This window comes from Schistosoma haematobium, chromosome 2 (assembly GCF_000699445.3).
Source record: "Schistosoma haematobium chromosome 2, whole genome shotgun sequence".
Lineage (NCBI taxonomy): Eukaryota > Metazoa > Platyhelminthes > Trematoda > Strigeidida > Schistosomatidae > Schistosoma > Schistosoma haematobium.
Window position 1 is genome coordinate 44,217,279 of NC_067197.1, and position 22,204 is coordinate 44,239,482.

Sequence of the window (22,204 nt, forward strand, 5' to 3'; positions counted from 1 at the left end):
AAGTTTTTTGATTGAGATCATGAACTGACCACTATTGAGAAATTGGAAGCATTAGATGACCATTTTGTTCTAGTATGGGACTCTTCATCAGTGCACATCTATGATCCCGTTCTCAGGAACCGAATCCAAGACCTTCGATCTTGCGTTTCAACATTTAACCTCTAGACGACTAAGCCGGTATCCAACAGTGTTATTATCTTACTTTAACCAATCCATGATATTGAACGACTATCTTCTATTGTACTAAGGTAAATATCTGTCTCTTCCTGATATGGATTAGCTCGGTGTCTTCGAAACAAGTGTTTATTATATATATATATAGCTTTTAATGAACGTTGACAGATTGGTAAGTCGTCACTCATTCTCCTTTTTAACTCCACATGGAGCCCCTTTAGAGTAACTGCTACTCCCAAGTCAGGGATAAGGGAGGAGGGTTGAGGATAGGATTAGAGACCCCACCCGTTAGAAACCTAACTCGCTAAAAAGCGCTGACCATTCTCCTTCTTCTTCTCCTCCTCCCTCTTCTCCCTCTTTTTCTTCTTCTTCTTGTTCTTCTTGTTCTTATTATTCTTCTTTTTTCACCAATCTTTCAACCAAAAGAAGAAATAATCAATTTTGTCTCACACATAAATTAACAATTGACTGTTGAAGAAAAGCAAAAAAAAAAGAGAAAAACGGACAAAATTTAATTTACAAAAAGAAAATGTAGACTTTGCCAAAGCATTTTATCTTATCCAAATCTTATATGAACAAAAGTATATGTATGACAAAGTATCATGGTAGACAACCTTGATAACATAGTCGGTCTGTATATATCCTGACAACATATATATGTACACATGTATATGTATATGTATGTTGTCAGGGTATACACAAACCGATTATACTATTTAGACTGTCTAGTTAATATCATATTAGTAGTATTGGACTTGTTGAAAATCATTAGTTAATATCTATCTGTATTAGTTTAGAATATAAGTTAGGACTAATGACTAATGTTCAATGATTAAAGTAAGTTTAATAGTTTTAGGTTATACATGGTGGTCTAGATTTAATTGAATCATGAATTCAAATAATAAATAAACGACAATCTTCATAAAAAACCACTTCTGATACTAGTCAATATATGCTCACTAGTGACGGTTTCCAAGAAGGTATATCCTGGAGGTCTAGTGAGAATCAGTGACCAGTAGAGTTTAACTGTGTCTGTTGTGAGGCAGTAATTCACCGAAGGTAATGATGGATGGTGATGCGATTTCGTAGATTGATTGAGGTTACACATTAACACTGTTGGATTCCGGTTCAATGATCTAAAGGATTCGAGCGCGAGATCAAATGTTCTGGGTTCGAATCGCATGGACGGGATCGTGGATATGCACTGCTAAGGAGTCCCATACTGGGATGAAATGGTCGTTCAGTGATTCTGGGTTTTCAATGGTGATCTAACATTAATCCATTCATGATTTTAATCAAGCTGCACCACCATCTACCATTGTTTTCAATGAGTTACTGTCTCACAACATATCTGGTTGAACTCCACTGATCAATGCTTCTTTACCAGATCTATTCAATTTTTAGTGTAAGTTGAAAAGTTATCTTAACCAACCCCTGTCTCTCTTCATTATCGGGTTTTTTTATATTAATATACTCTATATATATACATATTCCAATTATTACTAATGCACTTTTTTAAAACCAATCATTCATTTATTATTTCCTGTGAAAAAATATTTCTGAGGAGTCCTACAGTAGGACGAAACGGCCATCCAGTTCTTCCAGGTTTTCCATGGTGACCTAACTTCAATCGACTCATGAGATCAACTATTGAAAGAAATATCATTCAAAATGTGTGTACTATTATTCCTATATAACACTTGAACATATTAACTTAACTAGTAATGGTAATAGTAACAGTTGTAATAGTTAAAAGGGAAGAGAAATATTAAATTCAGACAATTGTCAGACAAATAGTGTATGTATAGACAAAAGAGTTTACAAATGAATCACTGTAACAAGTACACAGATAATCAATGTAATTAAGGTAATACATTTTAATTGATTTTGTATATTGTTAAACTCTTTTTATTATCTATGAATGATTTATGCCTTGTAAAATGGTTAGTACATTAGAATAAGTTAGTAAGGATAATCAATAATGAACTTAGAAAACTGTCTTAGCTTAGCAGTAAAGATGGATAGTGGCTAGGAGTGGAATCTAGGACGTGTGTTTCGTCTTATGTGGGACTCGTCAGCTGGATGTGTCTGCATCTACAGAGTTGATGTTCACTCCGAGACTCGAACCCAGTACCGTTCGCTTCAAGTGCCATAGCGTTATCCACTTAGCTACTGAGTTTTAATTATCTCTCTAAAGTGATAGTAATAAAGTGTCAGATTTTCATAGGTTATAAACAAGATGTTCGTTCGATAAGATAGTAATGATTAAGCTTGCTCTGGATCTATTCAATTGAACACGGAAATATTGGTACAAAGGGGCACAGAATACATATGTGCTATACAAGTTATTTGATTTGTGTGTTGGCTGTGATACTAGCTGGGTGCCCAGACCGAAACAGGTGGTTTTCTTAGGGGGCAACACCCAGAGCATTCGACCTAAAGGTCTGATCCACTAAGTAGTGCAGCAACGTCAGGAGACACAGTCTCATGATAGACGGTGGCCAATAATTGGTTCATACGCGATTTATTCCTTCAGAATACTGGAGCCCATGTGTAGCATTGGTTTGGAATGAAAGTTTTCCAACTCCTTTAGGTGGACTCTCCATGTCCGGTTAAAGCGACGGACATTCGCTTTCGTCCTCTCAATTTCGTAAACAACAAAAATGCCGCCAAAAAGCACCTAGTAGGAGTTTCCTGACTGTGGCTGTATAAGCGTGGCCATTTGAGAGCATTTTGAGGGGGAGATCTGACTCTCCCCATTTTCGGCCGTACCAGGGCATTCGAGGAATGTAAACTATTGAAGTAATGAGACTTATCGAATAGGATTTAGCATATAATTGTAACTGTAACATTTTTATCAGTATAATATTCCATATCCAATAGAGGTGTAAAGATAGAGCTTCATATTACACTTCTCTATTTTTTACTCCATCATGACAGATCATTTTTAGGAATAGTCATTACTATTTCATTAACGTCAATAGTAAATGGAGCATTATACACTCTACATTACGAATATGGAACTGAAACACCTGTCAGTCAATATCAAAGTCAAAATCTTCAATGCAAACCTTCAGATATTGAATTGCATTGTACGGAGCTGAAACTTGAAGAACTATCACAACCATCATTAACAATGTACTAGTATTTGTAAACAAGTGTCTACAAAAAATACTCATTATCCGTTGACCGGATACCATTAGCAACAACTTACTGTGGGGGAGAACAAACCAGCTTCCAACTGAAGAAGTAATTAGGAAAAGACGATGGAAATGGATAGGACATAAATTATGGAAATCACCAAACTGCATCCCTAGGCAAGCGTTAACTTAGAATCCTGAAGGGAGATGGAAATGAGGAAGACCAAATCAGACACCACGTCGGGAATAGGAAGCAGACATGAAAAAGACGAATATCAACTGGAAAGAACTAGAAATGATTCCTGAGGGCAGAGTTGGACGGAGAATGCTGGTGTGAGACTTATTCTCCTCCAGGAGGAGTAACAAGCGTAATTAAGTTTCCAATCATTATTGATATGTAGTTCTAAACTGGAACAAAATGCACATTAGTATTCTCTAACTCACGGCGATATGGTATCACATTAAACTGAGAACCATCTTCATTGGAAGGAATTTTCAACGCACTGATTTTCCTGATCTGCTGTTGAATGATTTTCATTAAGAACATTCATTGATAAACTGTGATGTTTATTTGAAGAATAAAGGTAGAAATCTGGTAGGAACTAGAAGCAATACTGAGCTTAGTTCAGTATTATGGCAGACGTTAGATTATAATTGTCAATGTAAACTTTGAAGACATATGACTGCTTGTTTGTTCAACCACTGGACCTAGTGGACCACTTTCTACATTTTAATTACTTCTATCTGAGTATATACTGTTCAATAAAATTTTACCTTTGACTCTTCCAAAGAATAGATCATCAGTGTCAAGCATACTATACCCTTAGTATTGATTTAATAATATCCATAAAGTCACAATTCAACTATAAGTTTTGACGATCTGGTAATTAGACGGGGACAAGGTTAGTTACTTAGTTACACAATGGTCAATCAGCATAAATATCACAATCCTCAAGGAAATCAGGTCGGATAATACAAGGAATATCTACGTTTTATATTCACTTGGTATTGTTTACATGAATCTTCACATTGATGTTTAGGACTGAAATTGATCAGTCTCTTATTAGTATATCTGCATCCTATACGGATCGCCTTGATATTGCTTCAAATCACGAGCATTATAAGTAAAGATGGACAGTAGCTAGCAATGGAGTCCAGGACGTGCATTCTGTTCTATTTGGGACTCTTCAGCTAGATTTACCTTTATCCCAGAGTTGATGTTCACTTCCCTATTTTATTCTCTTTAATATCATTAGTTTTATGATTAATAATTCTTCAAACACATTAAATATTTTAATAGTTAAATTCATTAGTCGATATATACTAGACCACCCATGGATACTTGGAAGCACTGGATGGCCATTTCGTCCGAGTTTATATAGATTCATGAATTCTACTATTAAAATTACCCCATTCTGATCGTAATCATCATGTGCTCACTAATGAATGACTTCAAGACGATTTCCTATTATTCTTGTATGATGCCATAACAAGTGGAGTTCAATCCTTGTCGGATAGAGACAAGTATCTACCTCAGACAATGGATCAATAGTTACGCATTAACATCGTGGTCTTAAGATTAAATGTTCACACGTGAGACTGAATATACCAAGTTTGAGTCCCCATGTGCATGAACTTGAATGTGTACTACTAGAATGAAACAATCGTTCAATACTTCCAAGTTTTCCAATGATGATCTAGCTTACATTGATATATACATTCAACTATTGAAAATTAACACAATTCTTTACAAACCTCATTCTGATCATAATCATCATATGTTCACTAATGAATGACTTCAAGATGATTTCCTGTTATTCAAGTGAGAAGCCATAACCACTGGAGTCCAATCCGTGTCGGATAGAGACAAATATCTATCTCAGAAAATGAATCAATAGTTGCGTAGCCATTCATGGATCGATGGAAGTAAGATATTAACATCATTGGATGCTAACTCAGTGATCTAGAGATTAATTATTCACACGTAAGACTCGATATCCCAGGTTCGAGTCCCCATGTGCATGGTTGTGAATGTGTACTGCTAGAACGAAACAATCGTTCAATACTTCCAAGTTTTTCAATGATGATCTAGCTTACATTGATATATACATTCAACTATTGAAAATTATCACAATTCTTCACAAACCTCATTCTGAACATTGAATCTTACTATCATCACCATCATCAGTGCTATAGATCTTTTTGTTTATATATGTATATTATGTTTTCTGTACATTATAGACACGTGTAAACATGCATGCACGTACCACATTGAAACACTTACAAGTTGCTAAGCAAAAAAGTACCTCCTATACACATGGATACATAAATATATATATATACATAGTTACATATACATTCATAATAGTTTCTTTCTATTGGTTACTTATTCAGTCATATATAACATTGACAAAAAATTTATAAATTGGTTATTGTCAATGTATACTACTTAATACATAAATTTGTCCGTCTATCAAAATCTTGTTCATATTTAACTTGACCTTATGAGAAATGTATATTATGATGATTGTACGTAGGTGATATACATACTCTCTTATTTAATGTATGATTGTTCATATTTAAGCAACTATACAATAAATAGTGTATAAACTTGCAAAAATTCTATATTTGAAACATTAGTACATAGATTATCTAGTGTCTACGTTTAAAAGAAAAGATAATAGTCGCATAGCAACAACAACAACCACATCAGCAACCGAGTCAGCAACCGCATCAACAACCGCATCAGCAACCGTATCGGCATCCGTGTCAGCAACAGTAATATTGATCTATTACACTGGAATTACTTTTAAAACATTGACATATCTAACAGGAAACAATCATCAACTCAATTAATAATAGAACAAAAATAACAAATTCTGTATCATTATTTTGGATTTATATACATCTATCTTAATTACTTGTTTATATAAACATATTAGTCTATATAATAAACAACAATTTGATGAAATATGGGATCTAAATTGTCATGCATGTCTAAACAATCTGAAGTAAGTCTTATGATGTAATAATAATCAGAGGGCAGAGTTTAAAAGGTTTGAATAATTCTTTTTGGTTAGCGTTTTTTTAGCGAGTTAGTTTTTTTACGGGATTGCGTCGCGAACCCCATGCCCAACCCTCCTCCTTTATCCGGGCTTAGGACCGGCAGTAGCCCTCGGAGGGACTCCAGGCGGAGTTAATGATAATCATAATCATAATAATCTCTGTGAAGTGTATCAGTTATGTAATATTGCATTTACCCTGAGTTAATTGTTGATTTAATTAGAGTACTTTATTGATCCAAAGATATTTGATGTATACAATGAATAAAATAAATAACCAATAAATATTGATCAAAAGGGGTACTGAATATACATGTGATACATACATACATACTTACTTACGCCTGTTACTCCTCGTGAAGGAGCATAGGCCGCACACCAGTGTTCTCCATCCAAACCTGTCCTGGGCAATCCTTTCCAGCTCCTTCCAGTTGTTATTCATCCTTTTCATATCTGCTTCTATTTCTTGACGTAATGTGTTCTTTGGCCTTCCTCTTTTCCGCTTCCCTTCAGGATTCCAAATTAGGGCTTGCCTCATGATGTAGTTTGATGATTTGCGTAATGTATGTCCTATCCATTTTCATCGTCTTTTCCTAATTTCTTCTTCAGCAGGAAGGTGATTTGTTCACTTCCACAGTAGGTTGTTGCTGATGGTATCCAACCAATGGATGTTGAGTATCTTGCGTAGACATAAGTTAGTTGATTTGTGTGTGGGATGAGATAATGCATGGGTATCCAAACTGAAGTAGGTGGTTGGAGCAATCGACCTATAAGTCTAATTCACAATGTAATGGAGTAATATCAGGAGATTCAGTCACATGGTAGTCGGTGACCAATAATTGGTTCATAAGCCTTTAATTTCCTCAGGATCCTGGAGCACATGTTTAGCATTGATTTGGAATGAGGGTTTACCAACTCCCCCTGAGTGAATCCTCCATATCCACTAACCCGGTTAAAGCGTCAGACATTCGATTTTCATCCTCTTAATTTCGTAAGCAACACTCATAGCGCAAAGAGGCAATGAGTAGGACTTGTGTGATAGTGGTTGTATGCATGTGATCATATGAGGATATTTGGAGAAGGAGAGCTGACTCTCCCCACCCTCTGCATTATCAGAGGATTTGGGAGCCTTTTGTAACTAACGTAAGACTAAAATCAGTATAGTGTACTTTATCAATGAATCTATGAAATAATCACTCATTCTAACATAGGTACTAGTTTAAATCTTATATAAGTAGATTTCAGATACTCTGTTAGTTAATTACATACTTAAATGATGTAACTAGACATTATCCTATTCCCACTTTATAAAATTGAATAACGCTTGATTTAGACTACTAAGACATGTGTCATATCAATTCAACTATTAAATACTTTTAACTTTAGTTCCGGAAACGGTTTTGTGGATATTATAGTAATTTTAATGGTTGAAATCATGAGTCAATTGAAGCTAGACCAATATGAAAAACCTGGAAGAACTGTACGGCTATTTCGTCATATTGTGGTACTTCTCACCAGTAAGCATACACGATCTCGCTTCGCCGGATTCGAACACAGGACCTATCAGTCTCAAACGCGAGCATTTAACCACTAGACTATTGAGCTGGCCGGCATCCAATGGGGTTAATATCTAACCTCCACTAATCGATGAAATTGAGTGACACATCAACTATTGTCATCAGTGAGTTACTATCTCATAACAGAACCGGTTGAACTCCACTGGTCACTGATTCTCACTAGACCTCCAGGATGTAACTCTTGAAGCCAGTTACTAGTGAGCATATATTGATTAGTATCAGAAGGTGTTTTTTGGAGATTGTAGTAATTTGAATAGTTGATCTCATGAGTCGATTGAAGTTAGGTCACCATGGAAAACCTGGAAGCACTGGACTATTGCTTCTTCCTTTTGTTTATAGCTATCATACGGCTAAGTCGAAAACCCTCAAGTGATTGAAAAATATAAGACATACTGTTGGCACATAAAGTGTATTTACTTTTAAAGTAAACCTTTTTGGAATGTATATCGACTTGTAAATTAAATTCAGTGCTTATTCTTATAATATTTAATTGAGATGGTTGACATGGCTACAAAATATTCTATTTCCGTTAATAATATGAACTTCCGGTTACTATTTTGTTTATAACTTAACAAGTAATCACTAAAAATCAATAAATAGTAGTAAACTTCACCTTATCATTATCAATAGATTTATGTACTGAATGAGTTTAAGCTCATTAGTTGGGTGAGACTGTAATTTTCGGACGGTCAGTCAGTCAGTCAGCTACAAGGCACATATATGCATCGGTCCAAGTTGCCATACGGCATTAGCACAGAAAGATAAAAACCGAATTCATAGAAGTAGTTCATTCAGTGGTGGTAATATATAAAAGAAAGATTGTGTATAAGGATATAATAAAGGAACGAAAAATTAGTTCATAGAAAGAAAGATATAAAGTTATTTTAATCTCATAGTTTAAGGGGAGACTGAGAGTGTATACACCTGCGCCATCGTGATCGATTCTGATACATGTCACTCACAGTCTTCAGCCGTTGGCTACGATAGTCACGTGGACCCCAACCAAGTAGTCTTCATCTATCAACATGGCTCAGACCAGAAGTTAGTGACCTTATGGACTGATCCCACGTTTTGGTTTGGCCACCCCTAACTTTCTTCCAACCATACCCAACAACGGTTAGCATTACGCGTCGTGGTAATCGGTGTTCAGGCATACGCAGCACGTGGTCCAACCATCTCAGTCAATGACGATTTATAATCTCATCAACTGATTTACCACCATTCCCTAATACCCCGAGTCTAACCTCACTATTACTTACCTGGTGATCCCGGCATATGCGAGCAATATTTCTAAGACATCTATGGTCAAGTACTAGTAGCTTACCAATATCCTTTACTCTTAATGGTCACGTTTTGAAACCGTAAATTAAAACAGAACGGACTGCCGCGCAGTATACTCGTTTTTTATTGATAGACGGATATTTCACCTTCGCCATAGGTGACGTAAGTTGGCGAAAGTCAAACGACGATATTTGGGTGACGCTAAAGTGACCTTGAGAGTGTCTACCTACTTACTAGAGCTAAATGAGGGTTATAAAGCAGTTTAAAGAATAAGGATTATGATTTACAGTTGATGATTAGGGTTAGGAATTAGACTGACGGTTTTTTCATCATGAATTGACACCAGTTATAATGCGATGATGCTATTTAGCAAAATGGGTGAGTGGATTCCGCGCCAAAATTCCAAATCTGTTATCGTAAATCTGATTGATTCGTTCATAAATTATAGTCTCGCCATTAATTGTTTTAGAGTGTAGTGTCGGTTACTATGTTAAGTCCATATACCTGATTTTAACTTCTGGACAGGTCAGTTGATTCATTCTTCTTGAGTCCTGTCTCTGACCTTGTTAATTGTCCACTTATCAACCCTGACCGTTATTATATAAGCGTGTGTGTGTGTGTGTGTGTGTACATTTCTTATCCTATTCATCACTTGTCTGTAGTTTAATTTTGTCGGACTATAAATATTGATTAAATCGAATTGGCTTACGAGCCTACTCCACTGCATGCCATTTCGTTTAATTTCGCTCTCTTTTCTTTGTTACCTTCGCCACGTCTCTTTGATTGTCTGTTCAAATCAACGAGTGTATTCAAGAATCCATTCTTGTATTTGACTTATTTTAATTCCATTATTCACTAACGCGATTCAAGTCGATAATTTTATACGAGGATAGAAGATATGTGTTTCCGTAATAACCAACCATACAATCTTGGGCCACTAAAGTGGTGAGCTCGTCGACAATATCGTATGATTCAACTGACGTCAAAATGGAGGTTCCCACTAAAAGATGTTGAGTATAATAATGTATTGTCATCAGAGAACATTTGAAGTGACATATACTTAAAGCTCAAAAGTAAATATCTCAATAGAGTTTTGATTTAAGCATTAACCTTCAGTGCCTTTGGTCTTCTGAGACTTTATTCACAGTTATATAATATACCTTTGTAGGCTAGGGTAATTTTCCGTTGATTATCAGGAGAACCGGACACCATACAAACTTTCACGTGATAACTCGAAGACTAAAGTTCACTCTTGTTTAACAGGAAAGCCAGACACTACCCAGGCTTAACCTGAGCAGTACAACTCAATCCCGTTTTTCAGGAGAACCAGACAACATCCAGGCTTAAAATTTATATCCCGAACATTACAGCTCAACCCTACATCATAGGAGAACCAGACATCATGTAGGCTTAAACACTACAATCTGAATAGTTTAGCTCAATCCTATGAGGTAATCACACAGGTACCCAAAGCCCTTGTGGACCATCTGAGACTTTAACGTAAATAAAAAAGTTGATAATAGGTTGAAAGCTATAAATCAACGGCTTAATAGTTACATTATCCACTGTTAAGATTATAAGGTTATTAATTAACAAAGTAATGATTTATTGTCATAGTTGATACATCTATTCTATGAATTTTTGGTTTCTAATTCATAGACTAACGGTTTTACTTATGAATCTAGGAATAGTTTTATCATTTACAACTGAATTTTGATATTATTCTATTCGATAAAACGTTTTGTTTGTTCACATTCGATGTTTGGAAATAAACAAAATGAAATGGATTAGTTGAAGTTAGACATTAACACCATTGGATATCGACTAGCTCAGTGATCTAAAGGTTAAGCGTTCGCGTGCGAGACTGATAAGTTCTGGGTTTAGATCTCGTGAAGCGGGATAGTGAATACTCACTGCTGAGGAGTTCAATACTAGGACGAAATGGCTATCCAGTGTTTCCGGGTTTTTCATGTTGGTCTAAGTTCAAATGGTTTTATACTGGTTAGCATTTATTACTAAGATGTATGCAGAAGTAAATGATTGTCATTAACAACCAAAGTACTAGTCCTTTCAAGACAAAAGATATCATTTAGTGATAAATATCAATCACATAACATTGAACAAAGTTCATCATGATGTTAAATTACTTTGTCTGGTAGCCTATAAATGCAAATTTGTTAAATAGAATCTTATCACTACTTATAAACTTAAGAACATGTCATTTATTGCTTACCACTCGTCGAGGAGCATACGTCACACACCAGCATTCTCCATCTAACTCTGTCCTCAGCAATTCTTTCTAGTTCTTTCTAGTTGATATTCATCCTTTTCATGTCGGCTTCCTATTCTCGACGTAGTGTGTTATTTGGTCCTCCTCATTTCCGTCTCCGTTCAGGATCTCAAGTTAGCGCTTGCCTTGTGATACAGTTTGGTGATTTTCATAATGTATGTCCTATCCACTTCTAGTGTCTTTCCTTAATTTCCTCTTCACTTGGAAGTTGGTTTGTTCTCTCCCACAGTAGACTATTGCTGATATTATCTGGCCAACGGACATTGAGTGTTTTGCGTAACCAATAGTTTATAAATACTTGTACATTTATGATGATGGTTGTGGTAGTTCTCCACGATTCAGATCCGTACTGTAGAACTGTCTTGAGTTTTTTTATTGAAGATTCTCACTTTGATGTTGGTTGACAGACAGTTGTTTTGAGTTAATGACATTATATATTACACAGTTAATCAGCTTCTTTAAAGTCATTTTATTCATCATAAAGAATGACAAATTTCAACATTCATATCAGTTATGTAATTAATTATTTAGTAGTTGAATTCATGAGTCAATTAATGCTAAACCACCATAGAAAATATAGAAGCACTGAATGGCTATTTCGTCCTATTGTAGGACTCCTCAGCAGTGCACTTGTTTTACACAGTTATCATTTCAATTTACTTTATGTGGTAAGAAAACAAATTCAATTACTCACTTATAATCAGTAATTATTCAGAGCATACGCACTGCCCTAATTCACAAGTATGATATACAAAGATGGATACTGGCTAGTAGTGGAATCCAGGACGCACATTTCGTCCCATTTGAGACTCTTCAGCTAGATGTACTGTATCGAGTTCGAGTCCTGAAGTGGTATGCCGGCATATCTAGCTGACGAGTCCCAAATAGGACGGAACGCGCTTTGTCCTAGATTCCACTATTAGCCACTATCCATCATTGTTTATAATATCATTTTTATTATTTCCAATCAAATACAATAATCATTTGAAGTGTAATACTTCATCTTGATTATTATTTACTCAAGGATATTCACAGAAAAACAACAAGAACAAGAAAAACAAGAATGTTAACAAAGAGGTTTAATCTATCAACTAAACGAAACCAACTGACTAAACAAACAAACAAACGATTGAATATAAAACCATCACCATCACTACTATCACAACGTCACCACAACCACCACCAGCATCATCCTCATCATCGTCATTAAACAATACATAACAGAATCAAATGAATATATTATTATTGTAATAAGTTTAGTTACATAATCAATTTTAATTAGTTTGTGGTTGCTAAGCTGGTTTACTCATCATTTAGATTGTATCCATCTTAGTGATTAAATGTTATTGGAGAAAATAAAGAATATTGATCAAATTGAAAAATTGATCATTTATCGATTTTTTCTTTCCTCCTATGTACTGACATATATGTACATATATGAGTGGGATGTTATAATTTAATTATGTAATAGTTTGTTAGGCAAACAGACAGACAGACAGACAGACTAATTCAACTTGTTTACATTGTGGTTTTATCTTTATCAGTCAATATTACTGAATCTCAATTCATATTCAAATGGTTTTATGGTGATATGTTCATTTTGTCTTCTTTTGATCATCGAAATGATCTTTGTTAAATAAAAATTATGAGTCAATTGAAGCTAGACCACCATGGTTAAGTGCTCGCGCGCGAAACCAGTAGGTCCTGGGTTCGAATCACATGGGATGTGGGATCGTGGATGCGCACTGCTGAGGAGTCCCTTACTAGGACGAAACGACCGTCCAGTGCTTCCAGGTTGTTCATAGTGGTGTAGATTCACAGAACCCATTCTGAAAACAAAAATTAGAAATCTATAAGCATTGGATCGTTGTTGTGTCCTCATATAGGAAAGTCACGAGTAGTCTAGTGATTCCAGGTTTATAATAGTTATCTAAGTTAGGCTAGTTTGTAATTTCATTAAAACTCAGTGATCTTCACAACCATATATGGCGTTATTTCAATACGTCCACTGAAGTTTTAATATGAAGTCTTGTCTTGTATAGTTCAAACATGTTGTATTATCATTGCGCTGCACTTTAGATTGATTGGACACGATATTGTACCATTGATTCTAATGGTTAGAAGTTCATTGTGAAACTCGAAGGTCTTAGGTTCGATTTCTGAAGGAGTTATGGGTACACACTAGAACTCTAGGAAATGTATCATGAAGCCAATCGGTTGCTCAATATCGTAGATCGGTTGAAGTTAGACATTGGCACTGTTGGATACTGGCTCAGTGGTCTAGAAGTTAGGTGTTCGTGTGTGAGACTTAAGGTTCTGTGTTTAAGTCCCGGGTGTGGGATTGTGGATGCTCATTGCTCACCAATCTCATACTAGGACGGAACAGCTCTCCAGGGCTTCCAAATTTTCAGTTATGGTCTAACTTAGATCGATCCATGAATTCAACTATTAAAAATTATTACAGGGAGATTGTCTTTCTTTCTTTAAGTATACTGATATAAATGAATAAAAATCTTGATTATGTAATCAACGGGTTTTATAATTAGGATTTCTGGAGAATGATTTTATTTACAGATGACTTGTGAAATTTAGATTTGCTTAGAATGAAACAGCTATCGTTAGCGGCATAACTTTATCACATCAGTTGATTGAAGATTTAGATTTCTACCGTTAGGCCTTAACTCGATGGTTTAGTGTTAAGATCTCACTGTGAGGCATGGAGGTCGTGGGTTCAACTAATAAGTGAAGAAGTCATAGATATGTATTTCTCAGGAGTATTGAGTTGAAACGAAACAGTTGTTCAGTGTCACATGATTTTCAATCATACCCCAACTGAGATCAATTTGTGACACATCCCATATATTTATAATTACTCGTTAGTTATTATCTTTGAACGACTTGGATAACTCAGCGGTACTCTCTCTGATTGTGACACGGGACCAAAGACGCTAGGTAGCATCATTTCTTTCAAGAGTATAAGTAGATCTTACTGGCGAGTGACAATTAACACAAAACCTAGATCCAACCACCACCTCACCTCAACATAATGTACTCGATATCGAGTCACTTAGACTAGTGACCACATTTCAATTTGGTCGATAGAGTTCGATCTTCATTAAGAAGGGTAATGAACACACATGATAGTCTACAAAATCACTTTAATTGATTATGTTGGAATACAATAACCGATTATGTATTGTATAAATCGATTCCTGGTAGAGATAAGCTCCCTTCAATTTTCGGAATCCTTCTTTTTTTATTTTCGTTACCTTGTCAACTAATTATCGATTTCATTACTCTATGGTTAAGTTGTTGTTTGTTTATTCCATTGTCTTAAATAATACGTTAAGCAATAGAGAAAAGTCATTGAAAATCATATTAAAATTATTGATCTATTTATCTAGGGTCTATCTTTAATGAAGAACTTATGAAAAGAACCAATCACGAAATAAGGCTATCAGAATGAATTGACTTGACGCTTGTGAAATAACTAAGAAACTTACTTCTATCAATAGTTATATACTGATAATATAACTCGTTAGTGACTGATTTCAAAAGGTATTTCCTGAAGTTCTAGTAAGAAGCAGTGACCAGTAGAATTCAACTGAGTCTGTTGTGAGATAGTAACTCGATGAAGCTAATGATGAACAGTGAATTGGTTGAAGTTAGACATTAAAACAGTTGGATAATGACTAGCTCAGTGGTCTAGTGGTTAAGCGTTCGCTTGTGAGATGAAAGATCTTGTATTCGGGTTGCTTGATACGAGACGGTGGATGCACACTTCTGAATAGTCTCATATAAGAGTGTAACGACTGTTCAGTTCTTTCAGGTTTTCTATGGTAGTCTAGCTTACATCGACTCATGAATCCAATTATTAAGAATGATTTATTTTTGCTTTTAAAAAATGTGTTCTAAGGAGAGTAAAAGAAATAGATAGATAGATAGATAGATAGATAGATAGATAGATAGATAGATAGATAGATAGATAGATAGATAGATAGATAGATAGATAGATAGATAGATAGATAGATAGATAGATAGATAGATAGATAGATAGATAGATAGATAGATAGATAGATAGATAGATAGATAGATAGATAGATAGATAGATAGATAGATAGATAGATAGATAGATAGATAGATAGATAGATAGATAGATAGATAGATAGATAGATAGATAGATAGATAGATAGATAGATAGATAGATAGATAGATAGATAGATAGATAGATAGATAGATAGATAGATAGATGGATAGATAGATAGATAGATAGAAGGATAGATAGATAGATAGATAGATAGATAGATAGATAGATAGATAGATAGATAGATAGATAGATAGATAGATAGAAGGATAGATAGATAGATAGATAGATAGATAGATAGATAGATAGATAGATAGATGTGTGGATAGATAGATAGATAGATAGAGAGAGAGAGAGAGAGAGAGAAAACGAGATAGATAGATAGGTGGAGAGGGAGTAATTACCGATTATTCATATATATGTGTGACATAATTAAATATTATACAATTGATTTTCAATTTGCTAAACAACTTGAACATTGAACATGTTACATAATTTAAAAAAAAAAGAATAAATCAGTTTAAACAAAACAAATTAAAAAATTTTTTTGTTTACTTGATGTTGAATGAAAACATTTAAGTGTTATTCGAATGATTTTATGAAATGGTTATGTTATGCCTAAAAAAATGTTTCTCTCTCCACCCTCTCTCTTTTTCTCCCTCTCCCTCTTTCCTCCCACTCTCTTGGTCTTTCTCACTTGCTCTCTCTCATTCTCCCTCACTCTCTCAGTTTCTTTCTCTCTCTCTCTCTCTCTCTTTGTCTCTCATTCTCTCTTTTTCCCTCCTACTCTCTCTCTTTCTCTCCTACTCTCTTTCCGTTGATCGCTTGCTCGCTTACTCACTTACTCACACACACACACACTCTCTCTTATAGTAACTTAATTATGTATTAGTGATAAGATCCATGTGATTATGTTAGTCTAATAACTGGTACATTTATATTACTTAATTTAAACCATGTAGGTGGATACATATTTGTATTTTAAAATTGTTTATTGTTTTTTTCTCTTTTTTTTCTTCTTATAAATGAATGAATCAATTATTGAATTCACTATGTTCAGTATAGAATGGTATAGATTGTTACACAATTTATTTTGATTGAGATCGTGAATTGATTTATGTGAGATCATTGTTGAACACTTAGAAAAGAACTAGATGATTGATCAGTAATGTACATGTATAACAATAATACTGTTATGTAAACAATGATGGATAGTGGTTAGCAGTGGAATCCAGTTTGACGCGTGTTTCGTCTTATCTGCGACTCGTCAGATGGATGTACTTGCATCTCAGACTTAATGTTCACTCTGAGACTTGAATTCAGTATCATTCGCTTCAAGTGTTATCGCGTTATTCACTCAGCTACTGAGTCCTGATTGCTTGTACAATGGGGTGAAGTTAAATTCACTTGGTATTGTTTGGCTTGTATCTTTCCATTGAGGTTTAAGACTGCAATTGATCAGTCTGTTATTGGCATATGTGCATACTGTGCGTATGCCTCGATATTACCTTAATTCACAAGGTATTTGTAAGCAATGATGGATAGTGGCTAGTAATGGAATCCAGGACACGTGTTTCGTCTTATCTGGGACTCGTCAGATGGATGTACTTGCATCTCAGACTTAATGTTCACTCTGGGACTTGAATTCAGTATCATTCGCTACAAGTGCCATCACGTTATCCACTTAGTTACTGAGTTCTGATAGTCACTTACTTATGTATACTTGTGGAGGCAATACTCACAATATGCACATATTCCAATCAATGGAAAGATTCAAGTTAGGCAATATCAAGTGAATTTCAATTGTAAACCTGAAAAAAAGAAAAAAAATTACAATGCATATCATTTTCAGTTTCGGTATGGAAAGAAAGGACAGGAGGTTTGATGGCCTGTGTTAGTCCTGGTAATGATAGTCTCTCAGTTGATACAAATTTCTTTTGAAAGAGTCGACGGATGGAGCCTCAACCACTTGCTGAGTTAATGAATTGCACTCGTTGATGATTAGACGTAAAAGTCGATAGTTAACTGACAAGTAATTTGACCTGGGCTTGTAAAATTCTCTGAAGTGTCCTCGTAAATTCTCTGTTTTGGAAGACAAGAAAGATGAGGGCATATCAAGAGCGAATCTATCACTAACCAATTTGAAAACTGTAATCAATTCAGCTCTAATTCTCTGATGTGACAACGGGAATAGGTTTAGCTTGGCCAGTTGAGTATCATACGGGAGATTCGCTATTCCGGGAATCAGCTTAGTTGCTATTCTCTGAACCTTTTCCAAAAGCTCACTATCTTTTTTTAAACAAGGGCTAGTCGTTTGTATGCAGTACTCACGAACACCGTATACAAAGTCAAAAGTGTTTTAGCGTCGACATAACTAAAAACCCTACGTATTGACCATAAAGTTTTAAAACCTTTGGCGGTTATTGCACGGCAGTGTGCAGTAGTCTTTAAGTCTTAGCTAACGATGACTCCTAATTCATTATGTGTCTGGACAACAGGTAGCTCAGTATTATTGATCATGTATGTATCTATACCTTGATGACCGATATGTATCACAATACACTTGGAAGTATTTATCGGTAACTGCCAAGTTTGAAACCATTCAGATAATTTCTAAGCTATCACCTTTACTTTGTATCACTCTCCATATCTTGACATCGTCAGCATATAACAAGACCGATGATGATAGTAGACGAGGAAGATCATATGCATACAGAAAAAATAACACTTTATGTATTTAAGTTTCACGGTTGTTATAACATCTCTTCAACTTGATGATGTAATATACTTGTGTTACAATAGTAAAATAATTTGATATTCATCAAAACCTTAAATAAAGTTAACATCATCTTCATTACTGAGGAGTCTCACCATAGGACGAAACGATCGTCCAATGCTTCCAAGTTTTTCATAGTAGTCTAACTTCAATGAATTCATGATCTCAACTATTGAGATTACATTAATTTCCTATTCATTATAATCAATAGAACTGAGAATCACATATAAACAATTCATATGTAGATTGTAACTATGGCGTTTTTCATTTTATCTTCAAGAAAAAAAATCAATCAATAAAGCTCAATTCAAAGAAACACCTAGTAATTATTGATCTGTAATATCTATGGCATAAACACATTTATTGTAATGACTATATATGTACTTATTTGAGTTTTGACTGTATCTAAGGTCTATTATGATAATGGGATATATAATTCTTTTTCATTGTGTGAAAGTAAACTACCAACAAATGTAGATAAACAGTAAATGTAAATTAAATTATTGTGGATGCGTACTGCTGAGGAGTCTCATATAAGGATGAAACGGCCGTTTAATGCTTCCAGGTTGTCCATGGCGGTCTAGCTTCAATTGATTCATGATTTCAATCAGTCAGATTTCTAAAATCTCCACAAAACCTATTCTGATAATAATCATCTGCTCATTAGTGACTCACTTCAAGAGATACTCCTGGAGTTCTAGTCATAAGCCGTTACCAGTGGAGTTCAACCAGATCTGTTGTGAGATATCAACTCACTGAAGATAATGGTGTACAGTGGCACAACTTCGTGGATTGGATGAAGTTAAACATTAACACCATTGGATGCTGGGTGGCTCAGTGGTCCAGTGGTTAAGTGCTCGCGCGTGAGACTGATAGGTCCTGGGATCGTGGATGTGCACTGCTGAGGAGTCCCATACTAGGACGAAATGGCCGTTCAGTGCTTCCAGGTTTCCCATGGTGGTCTAGCTTCAATTGACTCATGATTTCAATCAATGAACCTTCTAAAATCTTCACAAAACCCCTCCTGATATTGTAATATTATCAAAAAAGATGGGGGAGAGTTTGTGGAGAAAGTTATTACGTGGATTGTTTGAAATTAGACATTAGAGGTTAGGCGTTTGCACGCGAGATTGGTAGGTCCTGAATTTGAATCCTACGTAGGGGATCACGGATGTGTACTGATAAAGAGTCCCATATTAGGATGAAACGGCTTTCTAGTGATTTCCAATGTCATACTGATGGAAAACTGCTTTGTGCAAAACATTATCAGTATGAGTTTGTGGAGATTGCTGAGTTTTTGATTGAGATCATGAGTGGATCGATGTTAGATCACCATTGAAAACCCGGAAGAACTGGATAATCATTTCGTCCTAGTATGGAACTCCTTATGATTCCAATCAAGAATTTTATAAGTTCAACAGAAAAATGGACTAACTTTTCATTTGCAATTCTTGATGAGACTATCATTTATGGACGACCTATGAGCGACGCTAAAGTGATCTTGAGTGTGTTCATCTAATAACTAGTACCAAACGAGAGTTATGAAACATTGTGGGAAATTACAATTATGATTTTACAGTTGATAGTTAAGGTTAAGAATTAGATTTAAAGTTTTCATCAGAAACTGACATTAGCTATAATGCCAAAACTCGATTTATCCAAATGGATGAGTGAATTTCACGTCAAAATCCGAGACTTATTATCTTTTATCTGATTGGTTCGTCCATGAATTATGAAAATCACCAAACTGCATCACGAGACAAGCGTTAGTTTGGAATCCTGAAGAGAAGCGGGAAAGCAGAAGATCAAAGAACAAATTACGTCGGGAAATAAAGGCAGATATGAAAAGGATGAATAACAACTGGGAAGAGTTGGAAAAGATTGCCCAGGACAGGGTTGGGTGGAGAGTGCTGGTGAGCGGCCTATGCACCTCCACGACGAGTAACAAGCGTAATTAAGTAGGTAAAGAGCCTTATACAATGACAAAACAGTTACTCAATGGATCTTGGTTTTCAAAAGTTATCTAATCAAAGCCAGTTCATGATGATCAATACAAAATTTGTATAGAATTATTAATACGGGCTATTGAGGAATCCATATAAGTCAAAGTACCTAATTGTTTTAGATTGGTTTTTGAAGGATTCTGTTGTCAGCAATAAAATTACTTTGAAAATAACTCTTAAACCGTTTCATTGACATTATATACCTTATAGGTTAAGGTAATTTTACATTAGTTTTCAAGAGAACCGGACACCATCCAAACTTTCACTTGACAACTCAAACAGTACAGCTTAATTGCCGTTTAACAAGAAAACCGGACACCGTCCAGGCTTAAACTTTATAACCCGAGCAGTACAGCTCAATCCCGCTTCACAGGAGAACCAGACACCATATAGGCTTTAACGCTATAATATGAATAGTACAGCTCAATCCTGTGACTCAACCACACAGTTACCAAGCACCCTGGTGGACTATTCGAACCATTCATATACACATATACATCGTATGCACAATTATTCTGATCATTGATCGCGTAAATCAATTGTGCATATCATGAACTGGATAAAGTTGACCTATTCCGCTAACACAACAGTCAAACTCATTAATGTTAGAAATAACGACAAGCCTTACAATGTCCCAATGACAATTACTCTTGAGAACACTGGAAAGTAACCATCAGTATGGATAACATCTGTTAACCAACAAACCAATTTTGAGTATGAACAGTCAGCTAAACTTGCCAAAGTAATGCCGAACCATCCACAATATCATCAGCGAACTTTTAATCTTATATGAAATCTTCACCTTTATATATACACAAACACAAATGCAATCATTTCTTTTATAATCCTTGTCAATCTGTTAAAAAGAAAAAAATTGTAACTAACACTTGTAATTCACTTTGTGTTGTTTAATTGAATCTTCTCATTGATCTGTTTAGGACTGCAATTGATCAGTCACTTATTGTCATATGTGTATACTGTGCGTATTGCCTCGATATTGCCTCAATTCTCAAGCATTCTAAGCAAAGATGGATAGTGGCGCAGTATGCAAATATGCCACTAAGAGATTGGTCATTTGAAGTCCTAAAGAGCAATGGAAGCATTCAAGTAAAACAATACCAACTGAATTTAAACTTCACCTTATTGCACGATCAAGTGCCGATCAGAACTCAGAAGCCAAGTGGATAACGTGATAGGATTTGAAGCGAAAAGTACTGAATTCGAGTCCTATAGTGAATATCAACTCTGAGATGCAGGTATATCCAGCTGACGAGTCCTAGATTAGACAAAACGCGCATCGTTCCACTGTTCCACTGTTAGCCTCTATCCATCTTTGCTTAGGAATGTTTAGGATAAATTAAAAGCAGAAAAAAAGGCAAACTATTTCAAGTTTTCCCAAGTTTTTCATTTTGTTATTTTTTCTTAATTCATTGAACCGTAAAAATAAATAGAAATCTTATTTTTCATTTTAAAACTCAACTGTCAAACGGTTTATTGATCAGAATATAATAAATGGTATTCAAGAGTTTTTTTTAATTTAACAGTTCATGAGTCAATTGAAGCTAGACCACCATGGAAACCCTAGAAGCACTGGACAGCCGTTTCGTCTCACCATGAAACTCCTCATCAATGCGCATCCAAGATACCGCCTTGCGACATTCGAACCCAGGACCTATTGGTCTCGCGCGCGAGCGCCTAACCATTAGACCACTGAGTTGGCCAGCATCCAATGATGTTAATATCTAACTTCAACCAACGCACGAAATTGCTCCACTGTCCGCGACTGTCTTCAGTGAATAACTGCCTCATAACAGGCA

At 35.4% G+C, this 22,204-nt stretch overlaps 1 protein-coding gene across 1 annotated transcript in view; it reads left to right on the forward strand.

Annotated features, from left to right (window-relative positions):
- CCDC39_1 (Coiled-coil domain-containing protein 39) overlaps positions 1–22,204 on the forward strand; it is a 62,038-nt gene that overhangs the window by 8,782 nt on the left and 31,052 nt on the right. The window contains exon 3 of the mRNA XM_051215314.1: positions 3,115–6,325. Within this exon, the coding sequence (XP_051068524.1) occupies positions 6,287–6,325 (39 nt within the window). The 5' untranslated portion in view covers positions 3,115–6,286. The remainder of the gene's footprint in view (positions 1–3,114; positions 6,326–22,204) is intronic.